General features: G+C 41.4%; 2 protein-coding genes across 2 annotated transcripts in view; both read right to left on the bottom strand.

Annotated features, from left to right (window-relative positions):
- Positions 1 to 94: 94 nt before the first annotated feature.
- Positions 95 to 2,342, bottom strand: LOC148390728 (retinol dehydrogenase 10-B-like). Its single transcript, XM_088389211.1, has 5 exons — positions 1,813 to 2,342; positions 904 to 1,002; positions 649 to 794; positions 449 to 580; positions 95 to 361 (listed from the first exon to the last, which is right to left on the bottom strand). The coding sequence occupies exons 1-5, from the start codon at positions 2,260 to 2,262 to the stop codon at positions 241 to 243; spliced, it is 948 nt and encodes a 315-aa protein (XP_088245337.1). The 5' UTR covers positions 2,263 to 2,342; the 3' UTR covers positions 95 to 240.
- A 4,682-nt stretch (positions 2,343 to 7,024) lies between these two features.
- The window catches only part of LOC148390726 (potassium voltage-gated channel subfamily B member 1-like), a 28,948-nt gene continuing 22,081 nt past the window's right edge, over positions 7,025 to 13,891 (bottom strand). Inside the window, exon 3 of the mRNA XM_088389207.1 lies at positions 7,025 to 13,430. Within this exon, the coding sequence (XP_088245333.1) occupies positions 11,691 to 13,430 (1,740 nt within the window). The 3' untranslated portion in view covers positions 7,025 to 11,690. The remainder of the gene's footprint in view (positions 13,431 to 13,891) is intronic.

Below are 13,891 nucleotides of genomic sequence, written 5' to 3'. Positions count from 1 at the left end.
CTAGTATTGGCTTGCTCAACGTCAAAATATCTTAACTGTATTTTACAGACTTTTTATTGACATCAAACTGTTCGTTTTATAATCGAGACCAAAATGGAGACCACAAAATTGCTGTTTTATTGCTATCAAGTCCTGAGATGTCATGTAAAAATAGCGGTCACTTATAGTCTGTTGTAATCACATATTTCATTTCAACACAAAATACACATATTAAATATTGTAGAACCAACGACGGGAGTCTCATGATGATTTTATATGGCCATTACATGTCCTCTGTTCAACATTCTTGATGAAGGGCAGCATACATTTGTCTCCTCCCATGAAGCGATATGTGGCAAGATTTGCATCCCATGGTAATAAACTACAAAGGGAAAAGAGTACAACACGATCAATTGTCGCCTACTCCTCAAATGTTGAGCAGGTTGTGTGAAAAGTGGACTGCACTTACGCTCGTGTCAAAAACGGGATGTACATAAGGCGAGGGATGCAAACCATTTGCTGTTCTGCCAAAATGGCTGTCATGGACTGCTGAACGGTGTACAGAGGCTCCAATGGTGGGATTAGACTGCGAAGCTCCTTCCTAAAAATTGGAGATTAGATCTTAAAGTAACGGTCAGATGGACAATAAAATGATCTGTAGTATTCCACCTTATTTCGCAGCCTGCAAACATCCCCGTGTCCACAATGTAAGGGCAAATTAGCGTGGTTTTAATTCCATCCAGCTCTTCTGCTAACAACTCGTGGGTCAGTGACTCATGGAAACCGACTGCCCCAAATTTACTGGCACAGTAATCCTGTAGGAAGAGCATCAATACCTTCAAACATTTCTTGTAATGTACAGTCAGAACCTTTAAAATCATCGGTACGACTTGAGCACATGTTGAGAATCTCTGCTTTACTTACTTCCACACATGCAGTGCTGAAGAGGCCAAGAGCACTTGCAACGGTTACGATGTGACCGTGGTTCTTTGCCTTCATCTGAGGCAGGAAGGCCTTGGTCATCTGAGTTTAGAAAGATAATGTTAGTCTTGTCGTGTGCCATTTGATTGTCATTTGTGAATATGACATGAAAATGTCTCTCGTACTGTTTGTCACAAGATAGTGCTGGTGTACCTAATGCTGTGACTGCTAAGTCCACTATGTGAATATGTTGTGCTGTTATAATAAGCTTCCATATTTGAGCACGGGGCTGTAAGCGGATCAACAATAGACTCACATGCTTAGACTGGTTGTTCTCATGAGCACCAGAACTGTACAGCAGAGGTGGGCAACGTTTACCCATGAGCTTTGCTGTACAGAAAAATGTACACATTGACCATGAAGGCCTCTTGGGGATGTGATGGAGTTGCTGCTCCCTTCACACTCTGGTGCACAAATACCGACTGAATAGATGTTATATAACTCATGTCAGGCGAGTCAATGCTGCATGTGGCTTCCCCAACATGGAACCACGTTACATTAATGCCTAGTTGTGCCTAGATCTGTGCTTTACTAGACTATTTCTTTTCTGATTGCATTTGGCTTTTACTCCTTTCAATTTTGTCAAAATAGATATTCCCCATGTATGGCATAAAACTAAAAAAATTGTCAGAAAATAATTATTAAAACAAAGCACAGATACCTTAAAACACATAACGCAATATTTGCACCTCATTACGTCACACCACCGCTATTGTCTGTAAACAGAAGCATGTGTCACAGTCTACTTGGTCACTTTTAGTTGAATTTGTACTTTTGCGTTCAGCAGAGTGCATGATATGCAAATACTCGTCCGAGCATCACGCCCTTTTTGCAATCAAAGTCGCGTCTCACCCAGAACAAAGCGTGGCAGTTGACGAGCAGGGTGCGCTCCAGAAGCTCATCGGGGCATTCCAGCAGCCTCCTGCCAGCCACAACGCCCGCGTTGTTGACCAATATGGACACGTCCCCGACCTCCGTCCTCACTCGCCCCGCCGCCTCGTAGATGCTCTCCCGCCGAGACAGGTCGACCGTGTAGGCGTGCACCTTGACACCGAGATCACGGGCCAGCTGGGCGGTGCGTTCATTGGCAGCCGCGTTGCAGTCCCATAGAACCAGACGGGCGCCCTCCTTGGCGAACTCCAGGGCGAACAGGCGGCCCAGGGCGCCCCCGGCCCCGGTGATCAGGCACAGCTCCCCGTCTATGCTCTTCAGCCTCGGGCGCAGAAAAGTCTGGACAACTGCGGCCAGGATGGCGTAGGTCAGGTCGATGAGCATCAGAAGCAGGTCTACGATGATGATCATGATGTTGCCGCGAGGAGAACTTTGTCGTGTGGTGCGGTGCGGATTGGATGGACATTTTATATAACCGGATTAGGATTTCGAGTTAGACGCTTGGCGGCACCAACAGAACAAGCGATTTTTTTTGTGTCTGATGTCAGAAAGTGAGTGACGCTCACGGGTTCATAACTCCATTCAGGCGAGGCGGAAGATTATGATTAGTAACCATAACCCAACGATACAATCGACCCCCGCTATTCACGGGCTTGTGCCTGTTCCGGCGAAAATCCATGCATTTTGATTTATTCCAGTGCGCTGTATGCTCATAGTAATCTCCAAAGTCTCACAATAGAAGTAATACTTTTTGGTCATTCTGATTTAAATTCTGGTAGTGTCCAATCAATGAGCCATGGTGTATTGAGAAAACATTTATGATTTCATTATCTAGACCAGAGGTGACAAGTTAGTATTACGTGTGCTTTCCAAATCTATTCTGGAAAAACTCCTTTTGTAGTTATGAGTTATGAGCAATTGATGATGTAAGGTGGATTATCCCTCCCAGACTAAAAATGTTAAGGTGATAAACGTCTTAGCACGTGTACACAAATCCCAAATATTTTAAATTTTTCTCATGATCAATCCAGAAAATATGTACTGTTTTTACAAACAACAACGAAAACGTTTGTGAACTCTTAAGTAAAGTCTGAAGTTGTGACTGGAGTGAACTGTGTCAATTTTCTGAAAAAATGTGGATCATGATGGATACAACAATAATGCAAAAATAGCTGTGAGCAAGAGAGCAAGTCTTGTACAACAGTGTTTCCCAACCAGTGTGCCAAACCACAGGTCAGTTAGCGCAAGGCCTGGTCAGCCACTTGCTAATCGTGCATGCGTGGCAAATCGGAGAATCTTGAGATTTCATGTTGTGGCATCGGCACATACTCAGTTTATGTGAGTGTTGCTGTTAGTGTTGGCTCGTGAGTCAACAATTCGTTCAAAAGAACGATTTCTTTTTCAGTGAACGAGAGTGAACGAATCACTTTAGGAAGTGATTCTTTTTTCAGTTCATATGACTTTAACCAGTAGGTATCAGTAATGCGCATTGAAGCTGGTGCCACCACGCCATAAAACAAAACGAAGAAGAAAATGACGTAACTTCCCGTTCACGCACGAGTCGTGAATTGCTTTCCCCGTTCCCCAACTGAATGGAACTATGAGTGAACGAGTCAGTGATTTGCATTTCCAGTTCATCGCGTGAACGGATTAATGAGGGAGCGAATCCCGACTTTCCCGTTCGCGAACGAGTTAATGGGTGAACTGCCTTCCCGTGAATCAACGGATCAGTCAGTGAAGGTGTTGCATCTCCTGGCGTGAACTATGTAAGCCAGAATGTAGATTTACGATTTGCCAAGGAAAGAAAGAACCACTCACTGAAACACCACTTCTTTTATGCACGTTTTCTCCAAGCCAACGGCTAACTTTATTGCATGAAGGGATGCGCCGTTATGGAACAACGGGGAGATTATGCTTCTCTTTGGGTAATCTTGATTTTATAACACTTGTACTAGTTTTTAAATAACGTGTATGCATATATACGCCTAAATATTGTCATCCAATATATCTACTGCAATTTCACATTAGATTGCTGGTTTGAAATTTACTTTTAATATTATTAATATTTTCAAATAAACATTTATGTTAAAACTTGTCTGGTGTTTTATTCCTTGTTTTTTTATCCGCCAATTAAAACATAAAAATCAGACATTTGGTTAACTGCTTTATATGACAATGCGTGTAGGTACACCTCATGGACACTTCAAAAGGTACACTACACGAGGTAAAATAAATAAATAAATAAATAAAGGGTTTATTGCACAATAAAAGCGCATTTTTATACATCCTCACACCTGGGATCGATTCATGTTCTTTCTGAGCAAGAGACCATATCATGATCCAGTCGGCTATTTCGACCTGTAAACCCACTGTCGACTGCACTCTTTTGTACTAGTGATGTGCATTCCAGTTCTTAAGTGAACTGAATCTTTAGAATCGGTTCACTCACAACATTTGTTCAAAAGAATCACTACACTACACTTTCTTCTTTATTTATTCCTTTTTCTTTTTTTTTTACCTCGTGTAGTGTACCTATTGTAGTGTCCATGAGGTGTACCTAATCACAGGCCACTTCAATAGGGAAAAAGCCTAAGTGAAAGTGAAAAGTGCCACACCCGCCCTCACCCCCACCTCCTGATTGGCTGTTTCATCTGTGACGTCACTTGGACACTCCATTAGGTACACTGCTTTTTTCAAGTGTACCTAATAACAGGCCACTTTATTAGGGAAATATTATGGTCAAAGGTCACAGGTGTCCTCTAGTCCTCGGGGCCGCATTCCAACATGTTTTCCAGAGTCCCTCGTTAAGTGCACCTGCGTGAAAAGTTTTAGCTCCTTTCACGTTCTGCAGGAGCTAAAACTTTTCACGCAGGTGCACTTAACGAGGCAATCACATGGACACTTCATTAGGTACACCGCCATTTTCAAGTGTACCTAATAACAGGCCACTTTATTAGGGAAATATCATGGTCAAAGGTCACAGGTGTCAAGCTTTAGTCCTCGGGGCCGCATTCCAACATGTTTTCCAAGAGTCGCTCGTTAAGTGCACCTGCGTGAAAAGTTTTAGCTCCTTTCACGTGCTGCAGGAGCTAAAACTTTTCACACAGGTGCACTTAACGAGGGAATCACACGGACACTCCATTAGGTACACCGCCATTTTCACACGGACTCTCTACCCTATGGAACCCTTGCTTACGTTACATGGAATATACATGGTTTTATGGAGCAGCTCACAAGCAAATAGTTATAATGGTTATATGAGACAGCACACGAGCAACTGTGTTACAAATTTTTCAATGATAAAATGTAATAGACCCCTGGGGGCTTGAACCCAGGTCGCTGGGGTGAGAGTCCAGAGCAATAACCACTACACTATGTAACCATCACTCATGTTTCAGGGAATATATACGTTTTCATGGAGCAGCTCACAAGCAAATGGTTATCTGGGGGAGCACATGAGCAAATTTTTCTATGATAAACTATTTTAGGTCTCACTGGGATTTGTACCTGGATCGCGAGTCCAGAGGACTAACCACTACACTATGGAACCCGCACCACATTGCATGGAATATATATGGTTTTATGGAGCAGCTCACAAGCAAATAGTTATAATGGTTATATGGGGTAGCACATGAGCAACTGTGTTGTAAATTTTTCAATGATAAAATGTTTTAAGTCTCATTAGGATTTGAACACAGATCACTGGGGTGAGAGTCCAGAGGACTAACCACCACACTATGGAACCGTTGCTCACCTTTCATAGAATATATATGCTTTTATGGAACAGCTCACAAGCAAATACTAGACCAGTGGTCCCCAACCTTTTTTGCACCACGGACCGGTTACGTGTCAGAAGTATTTTCACGGACCGGCCTTTATATGAATAAATAATACATTTATATGAATAAATAATACATTTATAATAAATATATAAATACGATGAAATAAAATAATACGACTATTTCTTTCTTTTAGTAGTTTTTTTTTTAGTTTTTCCTTGCCCTCTTGGGAGCTTAAGATCAGGGTTGATTTTTTATATTATGTATTTTATGTGCTCTCTGCGTCCATTGCAGCCTGGTGATCCTGACAGCAGGACGTGTATCACCTTTTCTCATTTTGTGTCCCCAAAGAAATTGTCGGGTGTGTTCAAATGAGATTTAAGATGATGAGCATAAAATGCTACTTCAGAAGTAATTAATGGAATTGCCTTGAGCGTTTTCTTTGGCACTGGTCTGTGCAGCTGTGAGCTTAAAGTTGAAACGCCTCCTCGTGTCATAAATTACAGATGTCAAAGTCTTCCTTGCAGAATTCTTGGAAGGTTTGTCTAAGCAGAGGCAACGTACACACCTGCATTTCCCTGAGCTGTGCACAAACACGCTTGTGTATAAATACGCACCTTTAACCTGGAAATGTCACAAATAAACTTTCAACATCTCAACTGTACCTAATGGAGCGTCCGAGTGACGTCACAGATCCAACAGCCAATCAGGAAGTGGGGGTGAGGGCGGGTGTGGCACTTTTCACTTTCACTTAAGCTTTGACCGGGACTTTTCCCTAATCAAGTGGCCTGTTATTTAAGAAAAAAAACAAAATTAGGTAAACCTGAAACCTGCGTACCTAATGGAGTGTCCGAGTGACGTCACAGATCCAACAGCCAATCAGGAGGTACACCTGAAAATGGCGGTGTACCTAATGGAGTGTCCGAGTGACGTCACAGGTCCAACAGCCAATCAGGAGGTGGGGGTGAGGGCGGGTGTGGCACTTTTCACTTTCACTTAAGCTTTGGCCATGATTTTTCCCTAATAAAATGGCCTGTTATATGATCCACCTCATGGACACTTTAATAGGTACACCACACGGGGTATAAAAAATAAATGAATAAATAAATAAGAAAGTGTAGCGAACGATTCTATGAACGATTTTTTTGAAAGAATATTTTGAGTGAACTGATTCTAAAGATTCAGTTCACTTAAAAGAACTGGAATGCCTATCACTAGTACGCTGTCATATAAAACCACAAGAGGGCGCTGTTGTTTTAGATTTCCAGTCACGACCGTCACCCACGACCATTCTTAAAAGCTCCCTTTTTATACTCTACGCAAATGCGATATAGTCCCTTTTTTTTTAATGAAAAAAACTTGATGTCACCGAGAAAGGCTCAGGGGACCCAGGCTGGAGTATCTTCTTTATTATTCAAGAGACAATTGCTTCAAAATTGCTCACCATCAGACAATTTAAGACTACATTTGACAATATATTTACAGTTTGTCAATCAGCACTACATGCATCAAACTCGAACGTCAACTTGTACAATGTTTGTAAGAAAACAAACATTTGGTCAGACACATAAAGGGGCATTTCAGGGGCTCGAAGAGGTTTATATTGTCAGGCCTGAAGCAGAAAGGGTAGTATTGGTTCAAATGAATCATTTGCTTGTATTTGGCTTAAACCTCTTGCGTGGCATGTTGTGCTTTGAGAATAAGTTAATCACTGTCAATGACAGTCCTTCAGCCATCGAGGACCAAAAACATACGTATAATGGTGCTCAACAACAGGACGTAAGGGTATAAAAATGAGCAAGGACGCTGGAAGTTAATCCATCAGAGAACTAAATAATCATTTAAGTAGATTATGTGTTGTTGAAAAACCACAACTTATGCTGCAATGCTTATCTTCACACAGATTTTTCACAATGTAAGGTGACTGAATACAAATGAAGCTTCACTGTCTGGCACACCAACCTTTTCTCATTATGACTGCTTTCTCTGCTTGACGTGTGGACCAAACCAGCGGGACACCAATTCATTACTCCTCCAGGAAGTGAACATGGAAGAAAAATAATGGCTCTACAGTAGGACTAAAAAGTCTACACGCCCCTGTTATTTTTATATCAAAAAAGAAAAGCTCAAGATTCGTCATTAAATGTAACCAACAACCTGTGCAACTCAATTGAAAAAAAAAAAAAACAAGTTAAAGAAGGGAAATAAAAATATTTATAGTGTTGCAAAAGTGTACATACCCTTCTAACCCTTAGATGCAATACCTAGCTTGCATGTCTTGAAATCGCTCACGCCAGTGACTGCTCTTAACATTTCCTGTAAATTGAATAGCTCGCTAATTTAGAAAGTTTGTTCCACGGAACTACATGACGCCCATCGGTGTAACCGAGTCTCGTCTGCTGTCCCAGACCGTCCAGTTGCATACATGCCATCATATTTATGATCACACATCCTCACAAAGGATGTCTCAACCCAGAGCCAATTTTTGCATCGTCATTCCGCACAAAGGACCCGAGCGGTTTTGATAATGAAAAATAGAGTGCATGAGTGCTGTGTATTATTGAGCTATACTTCATGCTGACAGTACGCTGGCCCGTGTCTTTCTTTCTAAAAGAGCACGAGAAGTGCAAGCGATGGCCTCATGATTCCAAGAAGACTGCACTGCACACATCACGGATGTCAGTCGTAATTAAGCTGACAGCTCTGCTTGCTCCAGTCCCCTTCCCGTTTCACCTCTGTTGCCCCTATGTGGCGAGGTAAATATTTAGAGTTTGTGGCTGGATAAAGCTCTGGTTGGCCACTTAAAATGATGTTTTGGAGTTAGCAAAAATAATAAAATTAAACAAGACTGCAAAACTTGATGAGAGCTCATTATATATATATGTACCATTCATTTCCTAACATTCTATGACAGGGGTGTCAAACTCATTTTTTTCGCGGGCAGCATTGTAGTCATAGCTTCTTTCGGAGGGCCATTATGACTGTCAACTCAAATAAACGTATGAGCACCTCATATTATGTACAGTAAAAGCTACAAAACAAACTGACAAATAACTCGTTTTCAAATCAGACGAATAAAAACTGGTCAAATAAAAAATAAAAAGATATTATTAAAAGTGAAGATAATTTTCAAATTCTAGTAATGACAGACGAATTTGATGCACAAGTTGTCCTCGTGGGCCACATAAAATGCTGTGGTGGGCCGTATCTGGCCCCCGGGCCTTGAGTTTGACGCTTGTGTTCTATGATGTTGAAGAACTTCATCACTTTAACACCCCTGCTCGCATCAAAAGTGAGCAATCCGGTCGCCATGGAAACAGTGATTGTCCACTTTACCGAGAATGTTTGCACCTGTATGTGATTGAAGCCACTTTCGTTTTAACTGTGAAATGTTAAAATGTTGTTCAAGGATCCTCAAATCACTGCAAGTCGTATATCTGAACATTTTTTAAAATACTTTTGAACCAAAATATTCAAATCATGATTATTTTTATTTCCATTTTCTTTCTATTTCTTTCCATTTTTAATACTTATGTACTGTGCTAGATTGGTGTGGATGTTGAATCTTCATCAGTGTGACAGCATGAGGGAACCTTTTGTCCGTTTGCCAAGGCACGAGAACAAAATTTGCCATCGCTGATCATGACCACGCTATTGTTGCTTTGAATGTAAATATGATGAACCATCTCCAAAATAGATGCACAAAAAGCATAGTGGGATGATTTGTTTACAATGTTAAAATATTATGCTGGGATGATCAAAGCCATGTTGTTTTTCATTCAGGCGTACATATAAAATAAAAAATAAAACAAACCATGTAAGCACATGGTGTTTCTTTGCAACTCACATCATGAAAGCTTCTTGTTTACATATCGAGAGCCTTAATTTAAATAATCAAGTGAGCTAAATAAATTCAAGTGCGGTGTCCTCTAATGTGTCTGTTTTGCGCCAAAGAAATGAGCTCCCTGAAGTAAGTCATACATTTATTCTACTGTACGTTGCAGACAGAGTTGTCTTTGGTTCTTCATATTGCACAAAAGATAAAGGGAGAAACGTTTACACAAGGAGACATAAGCAAACGTTACAAATGTATCTACTGCTTAGTTTCGGCTAATAAATGCAACTTGAAAATAATACATTTCATAAATTGAAATGCACAACTATGAGGTTAGGACAGTATATATCTAAGAGTCCATTCTTTTATAAAATCTCTTAAAAATATAAATTATTTTCTTTTCCTTGTACAATAAACAGGCATTGTTTGTAATATGCTATTTTTTTTTAAGTAATACATTGTACAGTATCCCCACAATACAATTTCAGCGTCGCCTATCCAGCTAAAAAGTGATGCCCACGAGCATCTGCCAGCGTGAACACATACAGTGGACGTGACATGAACGCTAATAAACAGCCATCTGCACCGTACGCTGACATCTAACACAAAGAATGAAACGAGTAAATAGAAATTCCTTTTTTTTTTTTTTTTTTTTAAATGTTAAGGTGCCATCTTTTCGGGGACAAGTCCAGCTGTTTCTCTTGCATGTGCAAAACAAATATGAACACAAACGGGCAGAAACACTCAAGATTACATTTGAAAGACAAAACGGACAGAACAATAGGTACATTGTTTACAAAAGATCATTATTGCACACACTCATCTGTGCTGCATCTGTTTAACTTACAAGGACAGTGAACTCTGGACAACATCAACTAAGGCCAGTTTTGAAGAAGGAGGCTAATAGAGGCAAACTATACATTTGGACAAATTAATGCCTCATTTAAATATTTAATCGTCATCATATTTGCCCTACAGCAGAAATTTGGGTCACTGTCCAATGATAACATGTTAAAAGATACACAGTCAATCCTAAAATGTTTCATACTTTAGAGACATTTTTAGAGAAGCTTCAAATTTATTTGATACATGTGAAACATCTGGCTGTAAATGATGCAAGAAAGTGACATAAGACTAAGTGGTTGTGTTAGAGATGAAAATAAGCATTCTAATCAACTGTATATTTAGAAAATTGGATGTGTTTTAAATAAATAAGGAAAAGGGTAAGTAAGTATTGTCATTTCCAGAAAAAAATAAAATAAACAATAAATGAAAATAGGGACTTTGATTTACTTGATCTCAAATCTTGACAAGAATATTAAAAGTACATTTTGGCTTCACTGTACATTCTTTTGTTTGTACAGTTGAAGATGTTATGTTTCAATGCCCCTGGATTGTTTGTGATCAAAATCCATTTTAATTCGTGTCCTGGGATTTCAGAAAAACAAGCATTCCTTGCCTTTTAGCATGTTATCGGGAGAATTTATTGGAAAAATGGTAGAAAATGCTATGCACTGTTCCGTTTGAGCTTTTAGTATGCGTTTTGTGCCCAACACACAGGTTAAAATATATTTTTTAGAATAGTATACAATGATATAGTTCATAAAAATGAAAAATAATTTCATTAAATACAGTGGTGCCTTAATTTACAAGTTTAGTTCATTTTGTTCCAGCAACACAAAATTTTTCCTTTTATGTGTGTGCCTTTGCCACCAGGGGGCAGTTTTGCGCAGACATAGATAAAACATGAAGAAAAGTTTCACAAATGACGTTATAAGCTGCAGTGATAATAGTCATTTGTATCAGAGATATAAAAAAATATGCCTGTTGGGGAACTTTGGTTTTCAAATATCCCTTGTTTAAATCTTATAAGTAAAGGCAAAAAAAAAAAAAATTGTAAATCAATTTAAATGTAAATGAAGGAGCCACTGTCATTCTATAAAAGTAAATTTTGAAAATAGTCCTTAAATTGCCAATCTTCTTCTAATTACGGTGCATTATATTTTGTACAAAAATTCTACTAAATTCTTGTACAAACAGGGTGGGTCCAAACTAATGAATTAAAGTAAGCGGAACATAAACAACAAAAGTCTTTTGGTGGAATATATTGTGCTCTATCCTTCGACTACCCCTTCACGTTTGAAAAGTCAGTCATATTTGTTTTTATCAGAGTTCACTGTGCTTCTCCATTGTCTCGTTTCCGTGTGCACTTGCTCGTGTCAAGTTTACGTTTTTGAATGACTCTTATCTCCCTGAAGTGGCCGTACTTCAGCCATGTGGTTCTCCTGCCCGTCTCGCCTCCAGGCGCTATTACTGCCCAGCTTCCTCTGGAAGTCCTCCATGTGGTTGGCTCCCTGTCGGCCGAATCTTGGACTGGTTCTGTGTAGGAGTCTCTGCGCCGGGCTGACCACCGATGCGTCGTGCTGGTGCTCCTCGTCGTCCGTGTCGGCGTCGATGAACTTGTGGATGGAAGCGTCGTGGAACGTGAAGATGTGCGGAGGTAAGTTCTCCGGACTCTTGCTGGGCGTCCTGCTGCTCGCAGTGGTGTAGATGGACAACTCTGGGCTCTGGATTGACGATCCATCGGAGAGCACCCCCATTCCCGAATCCCGTCCTCTGAAACTAACCCTGACCGAGGGGCCCTTGAGTGGATTGCAAAGCAGATCCTTGTGGCCCCTTCCTGTCAGGGGTGTGGCACTACCTTCATTCTCATTCTCCAAGGTGGGTTCCAGGCTCGGGTTTGTGCTGACCTTGCCGAGAATGTTGTAACGGGCGCTTTCGGGGAAGTCGGTGGCGCAGCTAATGAAGCTGTCAATGCTGGACGTGCTCCTCACATCCGTCACAGCTCCCATCGCAAATTCCGCTCTGTGCCTTATGGCTTTAGCGGGCTGCAACTTTTCCTTGTTATTGAGGTCGGGTTGGGACTGCGTCTTGGCCATGTTGTCGTACATCTCCTCCAGAGTGTCGGCACTGAGATGCTGAGGGCTGCCCGAAGGCTTGGCTTGCTCCCCGTGACCTGATTCGAGGTTGTGCTTGGTGCTGCTGGGACTTGAGTTGACGTGGGCCTTCCCTTTCAGTGGGCTCTGAGATACATGATTCACTTGGACCGTTTTCCCAGCTTTGTCATCCTTTTTGTCCACCATGATGTCCATGAGCTCGATGTTGCGGCCAAAAGCGTCCTTCATGTTCATGGAGATAATGCTGCCATTTCTCTTTGCCCTTTCCAGTGCCTCCCTCCTTTTGATGGCTTTCTCCTGCCTCTTTTGTTCTTTGTAGAACTCGGAGAAGTTGTTGACAATGATGGGGATTGGCAGGGCAATCACCAACACACCTGCAATGCAGCACAGCCCTCCTACTATCTTTCCTAGTAACGTTTTGGGATAAATATCTCCATATCCCACTGTGGTCATTGTAATGGTAGCCCACCAGAATGAGGCCGGAATGCTTTTGAACTTGGTGTCCTCTTCATCCTTCTCGGCGAAAAATACAAGACTGGAGAAGATCATGATACCCATGGCAAGGAAAAGGATCAGCAGGCCTAGCTCATTGTAGCTCCTACGGAGGGTGAAGCCTAGCGATTGAAGACCAGTAGAGTGCCGAGCCAGCTTTAAAATACGCAGGATGCGCATGATCCGGAAAATCTGCACCACGCGTCGGACGTTCTGGAACTGCAGAACGCTCTTGTTGGATTCCGTCAGGAAGATGGTGACGTAGTAGGGCAGGATGGCCAGCAGGTCGATGATGTTAAGAGGACCCTTGAAGAACTTCCATTTGTTGGGGGAGGAGAGGAAGCGCAGCAGGTACTCCATGGTGAACCAGGCGATGCAGATGGCCTCAACGTGGGCCAGCTGGGGGTTGTCGGTGGGTTGACCAAACTCATCGTTGTCCTGCAGCTCCGGCAGGGTGTTCAGGGACAAGGCGATGGTGGACAGCACGATGAAGAGGATGGAGATAATGGCCAGGATCTGGAAGTAAACACACATTAGCAAATCAACTGAGAGTGAAGCCATACTTATTCCTATTAGTCCATCAGGGGACCCTGTTGGTCCTCCACATTGATTGGATTCTATTCGATTTGATTCTACTCGATTTGATTACATGGGAGCAGCACGGTGCCACACCGGTAAGCAAATGAGCCTCCGGGTTTGAAGGTTCGGTCAGTTTGCATGAGCTCACTGTCTTACAAGCTTGCTTTCGGCATACACACAATAAGCAATTTGTCAGTTTGACAGATCAGATGCAACGTCTGTATTAAAATACGTGTCAGATACCATAAAATGGATATCTTACTGTGATTCCATGTATTAAGTCGTTTAATCTACACTACATGAAAGCAACAATGTTAGTTAATTTCTCGTGTCTCTATAATGTAATATAATATAATATAATATAATATAATATAATATAATATAATATAATACAATAT

This window comes from Syngnathus floridae, chromosome 11 (genome assembly GCF_059516105.1).
Source record: "Syngnathus floridae isolate MCC-2025c chromosome 11, RoL_Sflo_1.0, whole genome shotgun sequence".
In the NCBI taxonomy this organism is placed as follows: Eukaryota; Metazoa; Chordata; class Actinopteri; order Syngnathiformes; family Syngnathidae; genus Syngnathus; species Syngnathus floridae.
The sequence above is the reverse complement of the archived record's forward strand: the minus strand, read 5'-3'. Positions and strand labels throughout refer to the sequence as shown.